At 34.4% G+C, this 22,241-nt stretch overlaps 1 protein-coding gene across 1 annotated transcript in view; it reads right to left on the bottom strand.

Moving 5' to 3' along the window:
- Positions 1–7,163, bottom strand: part of LOC111051412 (E3 ubiquitin-protein ligase HERC2) — a 258,746-nt gene extending 251,583 nt beyond the window's left edge. The window contains exons 1-3 of the mRNA XM_039431914.1: positions 6,974–7,163; positions 4,139–4,344; positions 2,810–3,007 (exon numbers count right to left, since the gene is read on the bottom strand). Of these exons, the coding sequence (XP_039287848.1) occupies positions 2,810–3,007; positions 4,139–4,331 (391 nt within the window). The 5' untranslated portion in view covers positions 4,332–4,344; positions 6,974–7,163. The remainder of the gene's footprint in view (positions 1–2,809; positions 3,008–4,138; positions 4,345–6,973) is intronic.
- Positions 7,164–22,241: the final 15,078 nt, after the last annotated feature.

Raw genomic sequence — 22,241 nt, forward strand, 5'->3', positions numbered from 1 at the left:
TGCCTGGAACCAATATTGTGAACCAGATAGATCATGTTCTGGTCTCAAAAAGACATGCTAGCTCCATAGAAGATGTCAGAGCAGCAAGGGGTCCAAATTGTGACTCGGATCACTTTATGGTGAGAGCAACAGTGATCCAGAGATTATCAATGGCAGATAAGGGACCCAAGAAAAATAGGTTCAAATGGGATTTGGAGAAGCTAGCGAATACAGAAATTAGGCAACAATTCCAAAATACCATGAATAGGGAACTCGACAAAGCCTTATGTGAGATAGCACAGGAGGGGAGTGAAAATGATATTGAGAGATTGTGGGCCAGAACTAGGCAAGCAGTAACACAAGCAGCACAACAAACTATAGGAGAAAAAAGGAGTGGAAGAAGAATGGAATGGTATGACGAGGAATGTAAGGAAGCAGTACAAAAAAAGAATGAAGCAAGAGCATTAGTGTTACAGAGAGAAACCCGTCAAAACGTAGAAAAATATAGAGAAAAAAGAAGAATAGCCAACAAAATTATAAGAAGGGCAAAACGAGAACATATGAAAAGTAAACTCAAGAACTTGGAGGAACTAAGTACGTTGAATGAGACAAGAAAGTTTTATAAAGCACAAAAGGTTGTCAGTGTAGGATTTCAATCCAAAGTCAAGGCATGCAAGGACAAAGACGGCAATGTGATAATAGAGGAAAATCAGATTACTAAGAGATGGGCTGAGTACTTTGAAAATATATGCCTAAGTGTAGAGGATCCACCAAACACAGAGCAATGGGTGTCAAACTATCAGACTGCTGATTTAGAGGTAACAGAACCAAGTCTTCAAAATATAAAAGAGGCTGTAAGTAAATTAAAGAATGGAAAGGCAGCTGGAGAAGATAATGTTACCGCGGAAGTGTGGAAATATGGAGGAGAAGCTGCAGTGAAGAGTCTGTACAAGATAATAATATTGATATGGAGGACAGAAAAGATGCCAAGTGAATGGAAGAAGGGTCTTATTTGCCCAATTTTTAAGAAAGTGGACAATTTGCCGTGCAACAATTATCGAGGGATAACCCTACTGGACATAGCTTACAAAATATTTTCACGCATTCTGACAGAAAAGATGAACACATTATCAGAAGCCATAATAGATGAGTATCAGTGTGGATTCCGGCCTGGCAGGGGTACAACAGACCAAATTTTCACCCTAAGGCAAATAATGGAAAAGTTTTATGAACATAACATCAATCTACACATGCTCTTCATCGATTTCAAGCAGGCCTTTGACAGGGTGAAGAGAATTAAAGTGCTGGAAGCTCTAGAAAAATACGGGTTCCCTAGAAAACTAATAAACTTAGTGAAAATGACCCTGAGTGACACAAAAGGTATGGTTCTGAGTGAAGGGAGAGTGAGCAGGGAGTTCACAATAACTGATGGCGTGAGACAGGGTGATGCACTATCGGCCTTACTCTTCAATATTGTTCTTCAGAGGACAATGGAGAGCGTTGACAGGAGAGGCAATATCACAAATCGAATGACGCAGGTCTTAGCGTATGCAGATGATGTTGTAATTATTACAAGAAGCATGCGGTCACTGGAGGAAGTCTTCTTACAGATCAAGAATGAAGCCAAGATAGTAGGCATTGAAGTACACCAACAAAAAACTAAATATATGGAAATGAACACCAGAGGACTTGGAGATCCAGGAATCACCAAAATAGGAGAAAGCACGTTTGAAAAGGTTACAAGCTTCACATATTTAGGAACAGAAATTAACTGTAGAAATAAAATATCTTTGGAAACTAAACGCAGGATAATGCTTGGCAACCGTGCGTACTTTGCAAATAGCAAACTGCTTAAGTCAAAACTCCTCACTAGAAATACAAAAATGAAGATTCACAGAACGCTCATAAGACCAGTTGTCACATATGGATGTGAAGCATGGACGATCCTGCAAGAGGACTGCAAAGCGTTACTGGTGTTTGAGAGAAAGCTGGTGAGGAGGATCTACGGTCCAGTACATGAAAATGGTGCATGGAGAATAAGAAAGAATGCCGAAATAGAAGCCATCCTGCAAGGTAGAAATATTCTCCGGTTCGTCAAGGCAAGAATAATAGGGTGGCTTGGACATGTTGAAAGAATGGTCGATGAACGAATGCAAAAAGGAATGCTGTATAAGGAACTGGAAGCTGTAAGAAAAAGAGGGAGGCCGAGGGTTCGATAGATGCAGGATGTGGAGAGACTTGAGAGCGATGGGAGTGAGAGGTTGGAGGCGAAAGGCAGCAGATAGAGACGCTTGGAGGCAGATTGTGGAGGAGGCCAAAGCCCAAAACGGGCTGTAGCGCCAGAATAAGTAAGTAAAGTATTGAATAGGTCGTATAACATGAACCTATTGTAGATTGATGACTCACTCAAGCCGCTGTCGTCATTTCAAATTGTATTGAACACGATGTATTAGGCTGGTCACTAACGGTAGAACATGCATGATACACATGACTTCATACATTGTTGTCTAATCACAGGGAAAGGCTTCGAACAAAATTTTTTGAGGTTAGGTTTTTGTACTTCCGGTTTTTTGTTATTTTTTCTTTGCTGCTCTATTTGAGGTTGAACTATTCCATTATCATTATAATGTGTAATTTTCCAGTGGTTTATTTATTGAAATTGGTTATTTATTTTGTTTAGAAAATTCTCGCTGATGACAAACATGTGTGTGTGTGTGTGTGTGTGTACATGATAAACATGCATGTAGCCTACATGTTTCTCATGCATTTTATTTATTTATTTTCAACCGTTAGTGGCCAGCATAATGTGAAGTATTGATTGATGACTCACTCTGTGTATTAGACCAGGCCCACCGATCGAGAAAATGACTGGATGCGATTGGTGGTTGGCTGAGCTGCACTCTAGCCGAGTCCTCCTTGTCGAGATTCTGACAGGGAACGCAGTTGCAGCCTCGCTGAGGGCCACACACCTCATCGCAGCACGTGCACTTCAATGTTCTCAGTCCACAGTAGTAACGACCGTTGTGACCTACAAATCACATTCATATTCACAAATCACAATGCTTCTCAAATCTCCTCAAATTTATTCCTGTACAGTAATAAGTGACTGATATCTTAATCTACATATTATTTTATACTCCGATCAGTATTATAAGGTTCATAGGCGACAGATCATTTGCAATCGACATAATGGGAATAGATAAGATTCTGAAGCAACGTTGAATGAACTGGCCAGGTTGTATCTGACATAGCTTAACCACTGAGGTTAACTTAACTGCAAGGACTGGTCAAACATACTGAATGAAACGACTAGAAGAAACTAATTTCGGTTATACATCATTATCAAATATCGGCCTTGCCTTATAGTGCGAAATTGTAATATTTTCATGCGTCCCCATCTACCTATTCCGAATATATTCAATGAATCACATAGAAATACCAGTGGATGAATGAGTTCATTTCAACACTTGATATTGGCGAGATTAGCCTAAAATAGTCGTCACTACGAAAATTACCTACTATAATATTATCTTTCATACTAACACAAAGTTGAACGTTGATTGGAAATGTCAAATGAGAAACGTCAATGGAGCAATGGAGGCTTCATATTATTATACATGTATGTGATAGTTCAGGTGAAGAAATATACCACCCAAAATTATTGAGAACTTTGAGGTCGTTTGATCATCTCATCAATCACCCACGCACTCATTCCATTACCCAAGCACACGCATGTGGGCATAATTTTCAATGATAAGAAAATAATATAAAAGGAAAGAACTATCAAATTGGATATTGGAAGAATAGCCAGAGTGGAAAGGATAATTTTCTATTGCAATTATATAATTTTATCCAATTATACAGAGTGGCGTGAGGAAATTGTAAAATAATGTCATTCTCATGAATACTACTATATTTTAAAAACTATAAAGTACAATGGTATTTTAATGGCTTTTTGAAATGTATTTATTTGTTTATCCATTTATTTGAATAAATAAAGAAATAAAGTTATTGATGGAGAAATATAATTTAAGACAAGCATGACATTTATTTTTCTACAATAAAAATATCGAAAAGTGTATCTTTATTTAACTTTCGACTGATGAAACTGTATAATTTAACTACCTAATAGCGCATTTTGAAATTATTTTAAAATCACCTTTCTTGGCCACCGCTCCAGCTGAGTTGACAAGTGATTCGCTAAAGTCACCATACACTTCTCCATTTTTTATCAATTCATTCCACGAATGAGCTAGCTGATTCCATTTCAATGTTTCTTGAAGATCTGTCTTCAGCCACTTAGCATCAAATCTACTGTTTGTGAGAAATCCAAAATTCATGTGGGTGCTCATCTTACATCAAATCCTGCAAAAACCAGAATAAGCATAGTAATTAATGAAAAGAACATATTGATACAACAAGGTAATTTCAAGACACCAAAAATGTGAAATTCTTTAAAAATGAAGGTAAATCTCTTATCTCACATGAGTACATGAAGGAGTTAAGTACATGAAGGAAAGAATACTATAGTCATATAGAGATGGCTAACAAGTCCAGATGACATATCAGAGGAGGCGTGGAAAACTGAATAGATCAGGAGTGTCAATCCTAAATGAAGACAGTAATGCAGTGTTCAGTGAAAAAACCAATATAAGTGCACGAAGAGCTTGAAATAATGCGAATTGTACAACTCTCCAAAAAATGTTTATCCAGAGCAATTGAAATGATGGAAAAGAGTAAGCTAAGGACGCCTGCCAGTGTGGACCTGTTGCTACCACGAGTTGCAGGACAAGTACGGTCGCATTACGTTTAGGATTCTTAAAGGAAACTGCAGAGACAGCAAATCTGACCCACCCATGAGTTTCATTAACCTGGAGAAGGCATCTGACTGAATGCTCAGAGGGCTCTTCAGGCATGCACTGAAGGCACAGGGAGTCCCAGAACATACATTTAGTGAAAGACATGTCCCATGGAGCAAATATAGGCTAAATGTTGGAATTTCAGTTAGAGCCAGTGAGGAGTTTGGGTAGTGTGGAGTTAGAGGTCCATCAAGGTCAGCTCAGCTCTGAACCAACTCCTCTTCAGCCTTGTGGTTGAATATCTCACAATAATATGCAGTGTTAAACTCCATAGGACTTCCCACATGACATTGTCCTCAAATTCAACTTATTTGCCATAAAATTACAGACGAGTAGACAAAAAGCAGTAAGTATGAACAAAGTAGTTCTAAATATAACTTAAATATGGAATAATAATGTAAGCCTAGAAAACTTTTCAAAAATCAATCTAAATATAACTTGGTCTATTCATTTGGCTCGACTAGCATAAGATAAAACTTGTGCGCTAGCCAATGATTGTTATAAATAGTTATACATAGCAGAATAATATTTACATACAGTACAAAATAATAGAATTCAAATTTCAAGTGTGAGGAAAGTTTTTATAAATAAACTTGTGCATTTTTCTCGTATTGTTTAAATACGAAGAAAGACCAGTTACTGTACATTTTCTGACTAGTATCTTGTTTACTTGTAACTTGTCGTTAATATATTTTTGTATTTTGTATGAATTTCGAGTGAATCAATTTAATTTTATATTTTTATTTATGTTGATAAAAAAATTATATTTCTTACAAAAGTGTTTGTCTTTTGTCAGAAATTTTTTGATTATGAATTCTTTTAATATCAGTCTGCTATAGTCTTGGGCTACTTAGTCCTGCTTTTATGATATGCTATTGTAAGTTGAAAATTCTTTTAAAGTAAGTGTTATAGGTTGCTCCTAAAATTTCCTCGACAAAAACGACAAACGCTCGACCAATGGCGTAAGAATTTGGAGGAATAGGGCTGACCAGGTACAAATACATCTTTAACATTACACCTTGTTACCACTGAAACTTAAAACTGTAATTGAAACTTTACTGTATCAATTAATCTTATATCAAGTTCATACAACTTAAATGTAGTTTTAAATGTTACTTATTTTAACTATGTTAATTCTTCGATGTGTAAATATTTTTATCTTGCTCTTGAAGATTAGTATGTTGCTTACAGGTCTATTGTTCTGTGTATATTGTAAAAAGTGTAGGAGATATGTGTCAGCTATGAATTAAACCATTACTTATATACCTAGCCTAGTTGTAATGTATTACCGGTACACGTATATTAACCTCGATTATCAGAAATTATGGAAGAATAGATTCTGTTCTGACATTTTTTGGATGAATACGAACTAGGTAGCTGAAAGAACTGAGAGATTTGAGTTGTGCATTTAATGACACAAAATAGCTCCATACACCAAGATTAAAGTGTGAAGCACTGCTGTTCGAAGCTGAGTTCTGGTCTCTGAAATATCTCAAAATACAAAAATTATAATATGATGATCAGGATGTGCATTTGAAGACTAGACCAGATTGGAGATTAACGAATTACTGACAAAGTTATCAAGAGGGAAATGACCTGGTATGGGGATTTTAATAGTTGCCTGATCACATGAAAAGTAACACCTGGTAGTAGATACAGCCAAGGGTTAAAGGCAGACAGTTTATTACATGGATACTGCTGGACCATGAATATTATGGTTATAAAGCACTGGCAACTTAATAGAATATAATTATTAAGTAATTTTATATTGTGACTTATAGTATAAGTACCTATGTTTAAACCATAGGATTATTTTCAAAAATTATTTTTTCCACTCATGATAACAACTGACCAACTTATAAACTCAAACAGCTTTTCTCGGAAAAATAAAAAATGAATGAGTGTAACATAGATTATGATGAACATCATTCCAGATTTACAAGTCTGTATAACTCAAAACTCATTAGAGCCAGTGCCGAAACAGGTAAAACTTTCACTTATCTCACACTCAATACAAATTTCACATATACACGTAATTTATTCACGCTAAATAAATATATATTTTTTAAATCTATCAATTAACAGGTTAAAACTCGTTTAGCGCTAATATACCACCTAGTGGAAATTCAACACACATTCATCTACTTCCCTCCTGAGGTAATACGAGAACTTAGCATTCAGTAGCCTACATTTAATTCTGTCAATAATTACTGTATTAAATAGATTTATCATCAGCATTTTACTTCAAAACTAACATGAAAATTGAACTTTGTTGGCAAGTCAAGACAGCGTCCAGCATCGGGAGCATCACCCCAAATTTGCTTTCTGCTTGAATTATGAATTATTATTTATTATCAATCAGCTGATTGGTAAACAATTTAATGACAGGTACAGCAACGTAGCCATAATTTGAATTAGAATTATTATTAGCTTAGAAATCGGAAAAAATCAATCTCATAGAATAGCGTATTGATGGATTAACTATGATGACAAGATTATAATTTTGAAAATAATCCTTCACCAACATCATGTCCAAAAACGAAGAGGCTCTATTCCGAGTCGCCTAACGCCTAAAATATAACGGATAACGGTTAATATTTTGACGGTTGAATAAATTTATTTGAGTGGACAAAATAAATTGAAGTTGAATGATTGATTATGCTAAGGATTTTGATATGAAATTTTTACACTGTGACACCAAAGTTCACCGAGTCGCCTAAGAAACGCGAATTTCACTAGCAGACTTTGGTAGCGGAAACAGTGATAAGACAGAGCTACCAACTAAACCTGGTAACCGCTACTGTAGCGGATGGATAGCGGTTCTTGTTAGCTGTTACCTTTTTATCACTTCCTATTCCTACTTGACCGCGAATTTTTAATTTCAATTACGAGTTTCATACATTGCGAATTATATTAATTTACTAGGAATAAATTTGTTTGATGGATGAATTACGAGACTAAAATTTTGATAAAATATGCTGTTACGACCATGCTGAAATGAACAAAAAATATGATTTGACTGACAAAATTGATCTTTTGATAATTATTGAGATTTAGTTTTTCAAATGCCAGGTTCGATTATTATTTTTTATCAAGCTACAAAACTTAGCCTACTTCATCAAATAAAATTGAATGATGGTGGCTAATTCCTAGATAAATAATATCCTTCCTTATTTATCCAGAATATTGTTGAATTGAAAATTAGAAAGATCTAAGCAAGTAGATAAATAACATTACATTTTAAAAATAATAATTGCATTATGGAAACAAAGTTACCGTATATATTCACTTCTCCTTATATGGCCATCAAAATTGATAGAATGAATGAAAATTCTTAAGTAATTTATTGAAATGTTTGATTATAATATTGATTAATTTTTCAATTACAGTAACTTAATTAATTGAAAATGGCAAAGAAAAATAGTCGATTCATGTCCTGGTAAATTGATGAAACTTTTTGAAAGCTATATAGGTAACTTACTTGCAATGAGAATTTTTATTTCATTCCGTTTTCAGTAATATTATGAGGATTTTTTTCATTAATATTACTGCCAAGCAGGGCTAGATTCAAACCGGTGCACAACAGAGCGGAACACTATTAGTACCTACCTAGGCATATATTCAGCAGTTTAATTTTATCCCAATTAATACATTTAAGAGAATTTAAATCTTATTCTAATCCTGTATATGTTATGTTTGCTGTCTTTCAACTAAAACTGAAACATGAAAATGAATCGTCATCATGATATAAAATACTATTGACCTAATGCTGATGATTTTTATTTAAACCTGACACAGGAAAAATTTCGTTTGAATAGTAATCAAAATTGATACAAATTGGCCAATTTTATTTGATAAAGAAAAAAATTCCCAGGGGGAAGACTACAGTATACTCCCTTCCACATGGGAGGCATTCCATACCCTCCCGGAGCATAGCTCCGGTACTTTCTTGTGTCAAGTATCAAATAATTAACTATGCTTTTTTAGATTTCTATTTAAAAAAAATATTATGCACATAGTTATACAGCCTACCTGTAAGTGCCTACAATATAGAATGCAGTTATTATATAAGATATTATATCTTATCGCTCAAAACGATGAAAGATTCACGGCTGCTACCGTACTCCTTTAAACCAGTGACCGCACTTGAACTGGCTCTGCTTAATAATCGAACCCCACCTTGGAATAATATTATATCATATCCATCAAAAATATTGATAATTATATTATATCCTTTCCATGTCCACATCATCATTTCACATACTGTACCCGCTCTTTCGAGGAACACGTTCAGTAAAAAACTTCCACAAAAAATTGGAAAAACAGACTATCATAAAAATTTTTAATTCTTAATAACGTATAAATCATTTGCGCTCTTTATTTATTGTTTAAAAAATTATATTTTAGTTTTTTATATCGACATCTTCTTTACTTATTGAATAAAATCTCAATTTCCATTGCAACTTCAAATTCAAAATAATTAATCACAGTTATATCTATGCAATATGCAAGTGTAAATAAGACAAAAAAAACTCACGTCCCTTAAAATAAGAGTGCCGTCTCTGGTGGATGTGCTGCCACATTTCCACTTGTTCGTCAAGTAAATTTAAGGGCTCATTTCCAAGCTCGGGATTTAGCTAAGTTCTAGACTTTAAACAGCTGGAGCCAGAAAATTGGCTTTCCGAAAAAGGGCGTATTCATAGTTTTTATGGTAATCTTCATTTTCTCATTTCTATAATTATTGGAGACGTTTATTGCCTTGACGAAATGATACATTTCTAAATAATTCAAAATAGATAGCTAAAACTTTACACTATTTTCTCTTTGTTTTATTTTGTGTTAAATTTTATAGTTTTTCAAAATTTAATTTAAACGTGGACTACGACGACGCCCCGTTTCAGAAATCCAATTTTCTGACTCCAGTTGTTTAAATTCTAGAACTTAGCTAAATCCCAAGCTCAGAAACTGGCCCTAATATTTTATATTTTCAAATCATTCCAGTCCGTTCATTCCATTCAGCTGTATGTATGAGTGAATTAACGAAGTTGATAAATTGTGACCCATTAAAAAATATGATTCCACCTCTTGGCAGGATATAATTAGCAACGTCCCGTCCGAATCCCTCCTCACAGGGATAATAAACCGATTTTCAGTAGCTGCTACCAGGTCTAGTAGACGCCAAAAGTGGATTTAAATAATAACAATAGAGTACTTAAAGTGAGAAAACGGAAAAAATGACATGAATTCAATAATTATAATAATAATGCTGTTTAATTCATAAATAGTAAAAATAGACTCAATTACAATTTTACGATATAATTCTAAACAAAAACACTTATTTTAGAGGCAAAATAATCAAATTGTTAAAAAAGATCACCATTACACTACTTCAACAAACAGAGTGCCCAAATATTAGATTTTATCAACTTGTAGGTTATACAATTCAAGAGATTTAGGTTATTACAGAATGACCCAAAAAGAATGGTCGGCTTTTAAGTGACTATAACTCGAATAATTCCCAACATACATTTTATTTCTATATATTATGAGCTTGTTCAATTATTGTATAATTTCAGAAAACGTCATAATTAACAAAATTGCTTCAAAGTCGTCGACGTTCCATTAGGTGGCGTGATTATCTTTTGGCCTTTGTTTGCCGCTCTTTCTTTACAGTATCACGTATGTTAATTATGACGTTTTCTGAAATTTGACAATTGAACAAACACAGAAATATAGAAAACTAAATGTATGTTGGAAATTATTCAAGTTATAGTAATTTAAAAACCGATCATCCTTTTTGGGTCATTCTGTATCTTACAACAACACAAAACACTCAAGTAAAAACACAACGTTCACATTACACATACAAGGAACTAATTTTATCATCGGAAGAAACATAAATTATCAGCCATACTAAATTGGGATATTTATTGGGAACAATATTTTCAATAAGTCAAAATCACACTGATTATCCAGAAGCGAAATGCTAGTTGCAATTCAATACAGAAGTGGAATTAGTGTTAATCTAGCTCTAGAAGATCCACATTTACGAGTGACATTTTGAATGAATAACGAAACACATTGAAAAAACTGGTTATTTATCTAGTAATCAGTCTGCTACTATTTACATTTTATTTTACATACTACTATATTCATTTCATTTACATTCATGACAGACTGGCACATTGTCAAACGAGAGAAGGAGGTCATTTCAAGCATCTTTTAAAATGAAATGTTAGTAGCAGACAGATTACTAAATAAATAACCATGTTTTTCAATGTGTTTCGTTATTCATTCAAAAAAGTGTTGATTTAAGTTTCATTACTTTACCTATCATTTCTTTACAAACTAAAACTTCAATCAGCCGCCATTTTTGGTAGAAGTATCATAGAACATTTTTATTGATGCCATCTTTCTAGTTTTAAAAAAGCATTTAAAATGATGTAGCACACAATGGGTGTTAACAATATTGGAGTTACAACCCCTAAGTCACCCCCTTCCTTATGAGGGGTTGAAATTCAGTTGTACGTCAAAAGGTAGAGTATTCGTCCAATAACTTATCCTGAAAGTTACAGTATTATAACTACAACAGTCTCCAACTTATTGAAGGGTTCCCATACATTATGACTTACTCTGTATAAATACATTTTCAACTCAACTAACTTAACTATATGATATGTGTAGAATAATAGTTTCTTCGTGTAGACACCTCTCCAGCCGCTTCCAGTAGAATGTAATTATCAATTTGAAAAACAACTTCCTCACTTTACCAAAAGCGGCCCAGAGAGCCTTGTTTGTCAGCTATCTTGTTAACAATAAGTTAATACAAAAGTGGTAAGTCTTTTTTCCTATTACATGAATATTAATTTCATTTATTGACTGATGGAAATATCGGTATGGATCGCTAACGATTTTTCATCACTGTATAAAAAAAATTGATTAGAATAAATTTATGTTTAAGTAACTTGAAAGTAAAGCAACTAGGAGACATAATTATAGGCTTCCGAGCTCGAGATTTAGCTTAGTTCTAGACTTTAAACAGCTGGAGTCAGAAAATTGGCTTTCCGAAATGGAGCGTAGTCATGGTTTTTAAGATATTTATTTTCTCATTTCTAAAATGTTGGTAACGTTTTTTCTTGACTGAATGAAGCATTCCTAAATAATTAAAATAGCTGAAACTTTACACAATTTACTCGTTATTTTATTTTGTGTTCAACTTTCTAGTTTTTCGAAGTTTAATTTAAACTTGGACTACGACGAGGCCCCGTTTCAGAAAGCCAGTTTTCTGACTCCAGCTGTTTAAAGTCTAGAACTTAGCTAGATCCCGAGCTCGGAAACCGTCCCTTAAAATATTTTCATGGTAAACTTCATTCGCATTGATCTGGCAAAAACCCATGCTCAATTCTGGGTGATTCACAACCGGACAAAGATAATTCAAGAAACATAAATTCGGGTTGACCGTCACCTTTTCAAGTAATTCATCTAGCACTTCAATCTCAAGGGTTTACTATAAAATGAGGATTATTGACATATCGGATATGTTATCAATTGACTTATTATAGCATGGTGATCCAAGTCTGAGCAGAAGTAATCTATGATGGAGCCTGGTTTATGATGATGCTGATGGAAATTGGATTAAGAGATGACATCACTAGATGGTGATGTTCTAGGTTGTGTGGTATAATAGCAAGTTCCGTTGAAGCGGCAACAAACCAGTTCAACTGAAACAGGAGAAAAAGCAAGTAGAAACAACAGCAGAATACCAAGGAATAATAAGCTTTTAATGAAATTTGTTATTACTTCATTACAAGGCATGTAAGTGATGAAATTATTAAATATTGAATATGAAATTTCTTGTAACCGGTGGAGGGTTTTATAAGCCTCTTCAACTCACACCGTACATAAAATTATGTAGCCGAGAATCTCTCTATACGATGACTTAGTTAATTTTCCAAAATATGAAATATATAAAAATACATGTGGTTCGATAGACATTATACTACTGCTGCGCGAGGTATATCAAGGGGATGTTTCTTCTCTTCAATAATATTTGCTAAAATTATACTGCTATGAAATATCTTTTGAATCCTTGATTGGTTTGGGAGCTTATAGTGGGTTCGTTCATTCAAATGCACAGATTATTATCATTATTCAATTGTCACCTAGTTTAGCAACTAGCAACTAGCAACTACGAGCCAGGAACTATAATGGAAAATATTAATAAAATTTAACTTCAGGCTTATTAAACTAATCAAAACTAATAAATAAAATCATGTCACATTTCAAATTTTCAAACAAAACAAAGTTATTCAGCAATCAATTCAGGTCAAGAAGGCATATTCAATTTTTAATTTCAATACTTGGGTACTTGCTAACTTGCTGCAACTACTGTAGGTTTGGGCCTCGGTCATTCTATGAATTTTGAGCTATATAAGAAAACAACAAGAGTTTGGCACTAACCATTTTAACAATATTCAAACTTGGACTCTTCAGAAACACTCACATACGATTTAAGAAAACTCACTATATTTGAACTCACAGGCACAAATAATTTCCTGATTCGTCTCCTACTAACTCTATAAAATTTGATTTCCTATTTATATAGATAAAACTTACTGATAACTGAAATTTGTCAATTTGTCCCTCTGAATGGGAAATTGACCCATTCAGAGGACCGAGGCTCGCACACCGTTACACGATGTTTTTCCGGTTACGTCTCAATTCGGACTGTGGCCTTTTCACTGAAAATTATTCCCCTTCCACTAGCGTTGAGCATAACTTTCAGTGGAAAAGCCAAAGCTGCAAAAAATCAACGTTTGTACAATTCCAAAATACAGAAGCTTTTTCGACATGAAATTGAAATTGTATTTGAAAAATGCTCGAAAATTGCTTTAATTTCGACAACTAAGCAACAAGTTGGCAAATTCAATAAAAACATGGTCAATTCTCAGACTAAAAGCTCAAGGTTCAACACAAGGTGAAAATCAAAGTTCATTCAGTTCAATAACCTGCAAAAGAATATAAGATACACAGAAAAAACAACTACAATAAAATCCACTCAATATCACACTATTACATTTTTCAACAATATAAGTATGAAATATTCACAATACAGACAATTAAAACTTACAAAACTACAATATGAGATATCCAAAAACTGTATAAAGATTTCCCTTTTGACACTGCCAACTGAATGAAATTTTGTAAGTTGTGATTACAGTAGGAAATAAATTCTTGTTAGGATGTAGTAAGCTTAATGAGCTCACCCATCATCTTTCGTTTATCATCACTGCTCATATATTTTCTATGATATGCACAACCATTCTATAGTGAGGTCCACGTTATAATGGCAGTGGATAAAGATAGCAAAACAACGTTGCCGATCCTCTGTCTTGTCAATGCCTTCTATAGACGGTAGCTATTACAGGTTTATTGATATAATATTAACTGTCAATTCTTGTTTAAAATATTCAATTTTATTTTATTAAGCACGAAATTATATTTTCCAATGATTTCATACTGAATTTTAATGATGAAGATGAAATATTTTGTAAATTTATTATTAATTCAACATTGTTAAAAGACGATCTGGCAACAGAGCAAAGCGAGAAAAAGATAGCGCTATCTGTTTTGTTGAATGATAGACAAGGATAGCAATACCATTGCTAATCAAACACTGCCATTAAAACGTGGACCTCACAATAGGAAGTTAAGTGGTCACTGAAGAGAATGAATTATTATTCTTTGTAAGCAGGATTATACCAGGGTAATCTTTTTCAACCTCCGATCTCATATCATAAGACACAGACGAGCGATAGGGGGGCAACTTTCACAGAGCTGAACAGTTTAATATCATTCCCACCAAACGCCCTGTGATCGATGCGGCCGGATCGTCAATTTTTGTCGAGTTATAGAACCACATACATGGCCGCCTAACTTGAGTCTGCTGCTAAGTGCTAGTTACGTAGCGTTATTAGTTTTTGCAAGCAAAATGCAAAAGTTCAGCATAAATCTAAAAAATATTTTCATAATGTGTGGTTACCGGAAATCAGATGCATTTATTTTGAGTACCAAGTACTAAATGAAGTAACGTGAGTAATCAAAGAATGTTTGTATTGAATACGGTAAGTAGTGAGGGATAATGGCTGCATCAAGTAGACGCTCAGTACCAACATAACGATATCACTGAAGAGAGAAAGAAACCGAGAATTAACGGGCCGTTCGTAAGATTTAGAGCCAAGCCATATGAGACGTTTTTCAGATGAGTCGACAGGGCAGGAAGCTCTCAGATTGACTGATTGGGTAGGCGTTCGGAAATCAGCTGATAATTAGCCAATCGGTGCTCATTCCAAAAGTGTGCTCATTCCATTGTCCTAAAAAAGCACATTTAATGGGTGGGGCTGGCCCCACCCACTCAACCGAATGCTTTCGAAATGATGCCAAAAATGTGCTCTTAGAATATGCACTTTAAAAAAAATGTGCTCATTCCCTTGTCCTAAAAAAAGCCCCTGAAAAGGGGCCAGCTTCAAGCCAGCCTCACCCACTCAAGCGAATGATTTGAGAGTGGTACCAAAAAAATGTGCTCTCAGAATATGCACTTTGAAAAAATGTGCTGATCACCCTCACTGTGAAACCGAGTTTAATAATGACGAGGGGGTTGGTGGTGAACAGTCTGAGCTTAATATCATGGCTACTAGTGAAGCAAATCTTAAGAACAAGGTATCAAATGAATGTGCTCATTATGCATTTTCAGAATATGAAGTTTTTAAAAAATGTGCTCATCTCCATTAAATTGAAATTGGACGAATTTCTAAAGTTGTTTGGCGGGGGGCGTCGTGGTGAACATTCTAATCCTTATATCATGGCTTCTCATTAATTACTGATGTAATTAATGAGTTCTATAAAGCTTTACCACATTGTTGGAGAGTATATTTGTTGAACCTTCTAAATAAGGTTTTCAATAGTCAAATAATACCACATGAGTGGTGCAAGATACTAATGTTGTACTACACAAAAAAGGAGATCCCAATGAGCCTAGCAACTATAGAATTATTACCCTAATTAATACAATTGTGAAAATTCTTACAACAATAGTTGAGATCCGTTTGTCGTTGTGGGCGGAAAATAGCGGTGCTCTTCCAGAAGGACAAAGTGAGTTTAGAAAAGATCGAGGCTGCATTGATAACATCTTCGTCTTACACTCAATACTATTTCAAAATGTAGAATTCCGACATAAGACTATCTATGCATTATTTGTGGATTATGAAGCCGCATTCGATGGAGTACCTCATTATGATCTGTGGTACAAGTTGGGAAGGGTGGAAGTGAGTGGTAAGATTATAAGATTCCTTAGTCAGCTTTACAGACAGGCAGAGCTGGTCCATATGAATGTATCTATCCCAGTAGATAGAGGCGTTTTACAGGGGGATTCTATCAGTCCACTTCTCTTCTCTTTTTATATTTCAGACATGGAACATTACTTTAGAGAGAAAGGTTTATCTGGCATACCTATAGATGATTCCACTGATATTCTAATTCTCTTGTACGCGGATGACATTGTCATCCTTGCAGACAGTCCTTCCGACATGAGAAACAAAATAAAATGCTAGGAGGATTACTGTGAAAGTCTGAAATTGAGGGTCAACATTTCCAAGACCAAGATAATTCCATTTCATAAAGGAAGGTTGAGAAAAAACAGACCCTTCTATTATAAGGGCGATGAAATAGAGGTCTGCAATAGATATAAATACTTGGGCTTGGAGTTTAGCTCTTCAGGTCGTTTCAATGTACACTGCTCATCTATAATATCCAAATCCAAAGGTCAGCGAAGTAATGCTACAGGTTTTGAGAAACGCTCGTTCGGATTCATGGGATAGCAAAATAAAACTGTTTGAAGCAGTAGTCCTTCCGACGGCGGTGTATGGGGCGGAAGTATGGGGCTTGGCCTGTGCTGAGCAAGTAGAGAAAGTTCAACTCTGGTTTTTCAAAAGATTATTGTTTTTAGGCTCATGTACACCGAGCTGGGTATTACGTTTGGAGACAGGAAGAGTAAAAATAGTTAATTTGATCATCTTCAACATTTTAACATGGTTGATAAAAATATTAAACATGCCAGAAGACAGGTACCCAAAGATTTGCCTTAGAAAACTTATAATTTTGTCAGGAAGTCATTTCTATCAGAACAGAAATAGTCTCAACTGGGTGAATTTGGTAAAGAATCAGTTAGATTTCGCCTTTTTCAATACTGATTTGAACCAACAAGGATATTTGGTAGCATCACTTAGTAGGATGAAATGGGATATTGTAAGTAGGCATGGTTTAGCATTGTACGAAGTAGACAAACAGGAAGCATTTAATTCAATTTCTTTCCCATTTTGGAAGGTTTTAAATCCCAATTATGTTCTTGGCGACCAGCTTAGAGTGAGGACATCATTTAAATATATAAGATGTTTTACACAGCTACGAACGGCTTCGAAGTTTGGTTTTTACCTTTATCTAGAGAACCATGGAATTTACATAGATAGTACTGAGTACTGCCCGCTTTGTAACATGCGGGAGGATGAAACACCCACTCATGTTCTTGTACGCTGCCCGATGTATGTAGAAATAAGACAACAGTTTCTGAATAAATATGTAGCAAACATAGTTAATTATGAAGATAAAGCTCTAGTTCTCCTTTCAAATGTAACACCAGATAAAATAAGATATATTTACAAATATATTACTAATGCAATTAACGTGCGAAATTACATCATAGAGACTACGAGATGATCTTTTATTTTTTTTTTTTTTAATATCATTGTAATTGTTCATTAATAATCACAAATATTGTTGGAACTGAAGGGTTGTTTTACAGGTTGTTTATAAAGTTGTAGTAAAAGTTGTTGGTGCTTTTGAGGAGCAGGCTACTGTTTTTATCTTTTGTTGTAATGTCTAGTCAATATTCAATATCTGAAAGATAGTGTATTGTTTTACTAGTACAGCTTTTTATGTCACGGTGACATGTAAAATTACTCCCCCATATACAATCAATGATATTTTAGTAGCTTTAAATCTGTGTTCTTGTTATTTTTAAGGAGTCTACATCAAACTATTTCATTTCAATAGTGTTATCCAGAATTCGAAGAGGAGTTGATCAATTGTGTTGATGTTGTAATTGTAATTTATGTATTGTTAGTGTACAACTCTTTGTATGGGGCATGGCCCTTATGACAAATAAAGCTTATTTATTTATATCATGGCTTCTAGTAGAACAAATCTTATGAAAAAGGTATCAAACAAATGTGCTTGGTATGAATTTTCAGAATATGCAGTTTATAAAAAATGTACTCAAATTATCTTATCCCCGAAATTTATAGACTGACGTATAGCCGCCAGCTGTAAAATATAAACACGACCTGAAAGATAAAGAAACCTTAAGGGTTTGAAAGGTGAAATAACTGAATATAACATGGTATATCATTCTAAATATAAGAATATCAGAATTTTCAAAGTTAATCATTATTTTACAGTTTCAAGTAATTAGTGAGTGTTATTTTTAATTCAATTTGGTTTGTAAACAATCTAAATTGGAACTTTTCTGTTTTCAAATGTCTGGACTGGAAATTGGACCTGAATTCAAGTGTATGGAACATAACCTACTTTTTGGACTATTTATAGTGTATGAATCAAAATTCGGGGAAGAAACAGTTTTGGGCTGTGCATATTAATCCTTCCCCAATCATTTTAAAGAATTGTGTCTTGTTTATCAATAAATAAATAACGTGCGAAGCTCGGTGCCCTGATATTGAGTTATAATAGCTGCAATATTAGGACAATAGTGAACTCCTCATTATTTCTAGTGTATCAAGTTCTTGATAAAAAAATTTCAAGTCGACTAAGATACAATTAGCCATAGTAGATAATAAAAATCTGTTGTGAGTTTGAGATTTCCGAATTTTGTAGGTTCCAACTTTATGAAATTTAAATAGAAAATGAATACCTAACGTAAGTCAATGAGTAGATAGAATTTTTTTTTAAACTTATAAAATTTGAAACAGAAACAGAGTAATCTCAATGTAACTGGAAGAGCTCTCCAATGGTTGGAGGACTACCTCTCAAACAGAACTCAATATGTCGAGTTAGACCATCACAAAGAAAACAGCATTATCCAGTATAAATCCTCACCCAGAGCAGTAAACAGAGGTGTGCCCCAAGGGTCTATACTCGGACCTCTCTTATTCCTTATATATATAAACGACCTCCCATATGAAATAGATAGCAGAAACAAGTGCATACTGTTTGCGGATGATACTAATATACTTGTACCACATAAAAATCAGGAGCCAAATGTAACAGTCGAAGCACTGAAAGAAGCCACTCAAAAATGCAATAGACTGGACCTCACTATAAATAAACAGAAAACAGTACACATAAAATTCCAACCTACAAACAATAGCCTGGAAGTTTCCCCAAATAGCCAAACCTCACATACAAGATTCTTGGGAATCATCATCGACCAGAACCTAACATGGCAGCCCCACATTGAACAACTAAGTAAGAAGTTATCATCTGCAATCTATGTAATTCGACGCCTGACAAGTATAACAGGTGAAAAGACAGCACTAACTGCATATCATGCCCTGTTCGCTTCACACATGAGATATGGCATAGTGGCCTGGGGCTCAGCATCACAAATACATCTCAACAAAATACTAATACTACAAAAGAGAGCACTTAGAACTATTCTTGGAATGAACATAACAGAGCACTGTAGACCACTCTTCAAAAAATACAAACTACTCACCGTGATCTCTCTGTACATCCTGGAAGCAACGATTCTGGCAAGGAAAGCTAAACCACAACAGCGGGGCGACAAGCCTTGTTGAACAAGGAATTCCAAAAACATAGGTACCTTCCACAACACCGACTGAAAAAATATAAAAGCTCACCAGCCTATGCTGGAGCCTACTTCTATAACCTGCTACCATGAAGGCCCTGGAAGACGAAAGGCTCTTCTCTGCTGCATTGAAGCATTATCTGACAGCCAGGCCGTATTATGCGCTGTCAGAGTACATCCGGGACCACACCTATCAGCATCTGGCAGGACGTGCGGCTGACAACATTCACTGACCTCCTCAAGCATGAGGAAATACTGACAATTCCCCGGTCACCGACTGTGGCGAAGACTGAACAAGTAACAAGTAAGTAAGGATCTGACACGAACAATTATTTCGATTAACTGCAATTTAAGATGGCGGCTAAAATGGCGAGAATGTTTTAAAAAACATGGTTTTTCGCATTTCGTGATCAAGTTTATACCAAAAATAGTCATCGATAAGCTCTATCAACTGCCACAAGTCCCATATCTGTAGCAATTTCAGGAGCTCCGCCCCATCTATGCTAAGTTTGATTTTAGATTCCCAATTATCAGGCTTCAGATAAAATTTCAAATGGTAAAGATTGAGAATAAAAATCTCTACAATTAATTAAAATTGAAAATAAGCTTGAAATTCGAGAAAATGTGATTATTCAATTGCAAACTGTTGATTCTATTAAATCATTCACTATGAAGAGATAGCAGACCTCGTGTGTCTCCAGCGTTATTGTCCTGTCCCCAGCTGGCTCAGGTCTTTGGATAGTAGACTTGAGATGCGCGTGAACACTAGCGTCATGTGATCAATAATTTTCATAACAGCAAAGAAAAGTTGTGTGAGTGCGCCACACCAGATTTTTACATTTGTTATAGCCTACACTGAATATTATAATATTCAACGTGACATTTGCAGCTTGCTTAATAATGGTGATGTTCAATGAGAAACAAATTAGACCTTTACCTTCGATCTTGTTATGGGTGAATGGAGCATCTGCACTAGATGCAACGCCAACTCTTTCACGATGGAACTTAGCCGGAATATTCTTGCACTCCATTCTATAAAGAAGAATAATTCAAGTTTAGAACTTGTTAATCAATTGGTTTCTACAATTGCTCACTAAAGGCGCAATCCCTTAGCGACAGCTCTAGCCGCGCAGAGGAAAAAAGTTGTTGGGAATAGCACTTTGGGAAGTAAATTGAAATAAAATGATTTTATAGCTTCTGACACTCAAGTTAGTAAGGTTTGGTATGGGTTGTGTAGGTTTAAAATCCATACAATACCGTACTGATCAATGTTTATCACAAAAAGTCGATGTATATTATTTTACTCCCATAGGTTGCAGTGTATGAGCTTTTCTAGAAGTGACGTGAGTTTTAAATTAGTATGAACAAACCAGATGATTTTTTGATGATCTTTCCAAGCAATCAATTGATTACTGTAGATTCATACATTTGGAAAAAGATATACCGTATTTTATTGCCATTTAGAAAGATATTCATCTGAAGAAGAACTACCTATATAATAATAAAGATTTATTGACAGACACCCACATAGTGCACTTTCTCAGAAATTTTAAGCAATAGAAAGATTATAATTAAGCAGGATATAAGCCTAGTTTACTAAAGCACAATTCCAAGTAGAATGTAGTTTATGTTACTCTTCATGCTCAAGTTACTCGTGTAAAAATAGTAATAATATTTGTTGTATGAAGTGCGACTTGACTTGAATTTCATATCAATTGTTTGTTTTATTCTGATTTGTATATTCAGATTGATCATTTAGTGTATAAATTGAAATGGACATACCTTACCTACATAATATTTGGACAATTAGACAAAATTAGGAAATAGAAGAAGTTTTAGGCAATAGATGCTAGAGCACAAGATTTCTTTTTCTAGCCACGCCAATTATTTAACTACAAATTATTTATTAATTTTCATGTAAAACTGTTGTTGGCTAACTGGTGAATAAAATTTGATTGGATTTGAAAAATTAGCCTGTTTTTTCTTTACCGACTATTGTATTGTTTGCTCTATCCAATAAATAAATAAGAGTTTTAAATAGATTACCATCCTTGCACTCCAATTCTAACCTACAAATTTGACTAACATTTCATTTACTTCAAATGGTTTTTGTATATTATTATAAAAAATTAAATCAATTCTATTCTTTACTTTTACTTCTCTATTGGAATATTTTGTCTTCTGAATAAAAGTTACATTTTATGGCCAACATTGGAGTCTTTCACCAAATCTCTATACGTAAATTCAATAGGTAGGCTACCCAACTGAAAGCTTCAGTTGAAAATTGTAATCCTTGCTGTCCAAATTTTAGAAAATTTAATTGCTGGCACAATTTAAATAGGCCTAATTGAATCACGCAACATAAAAATTGAGCTTATCAGATAAACTTTAGCTTTACTGTATTTGTATTATAAACTAGCCTACCTTTAAAAAATACATTTAAGAAAGAATAAGTGTAAAAATAAATACGTCAAATCTCAACAGACTGCATAAACATTTTATTATAGAGAATTAAAAGAAAACGG

The sequence above is a fragment of the Nilaparvata lugens genome, chromosome 7, assembly GCF_014356525.2.
Source record: "Nilaparvata lugens isolate BPH chromosome 7, ASM1435652v1, whole genome shotgun sequence".
Classification (NCBI taxonomy): Eukaryota; Metazoa; Arthropoda; class Insecta; order Hemiptera; family Delphacidae; genus Nilaparvata; species Nilaparvata lugens.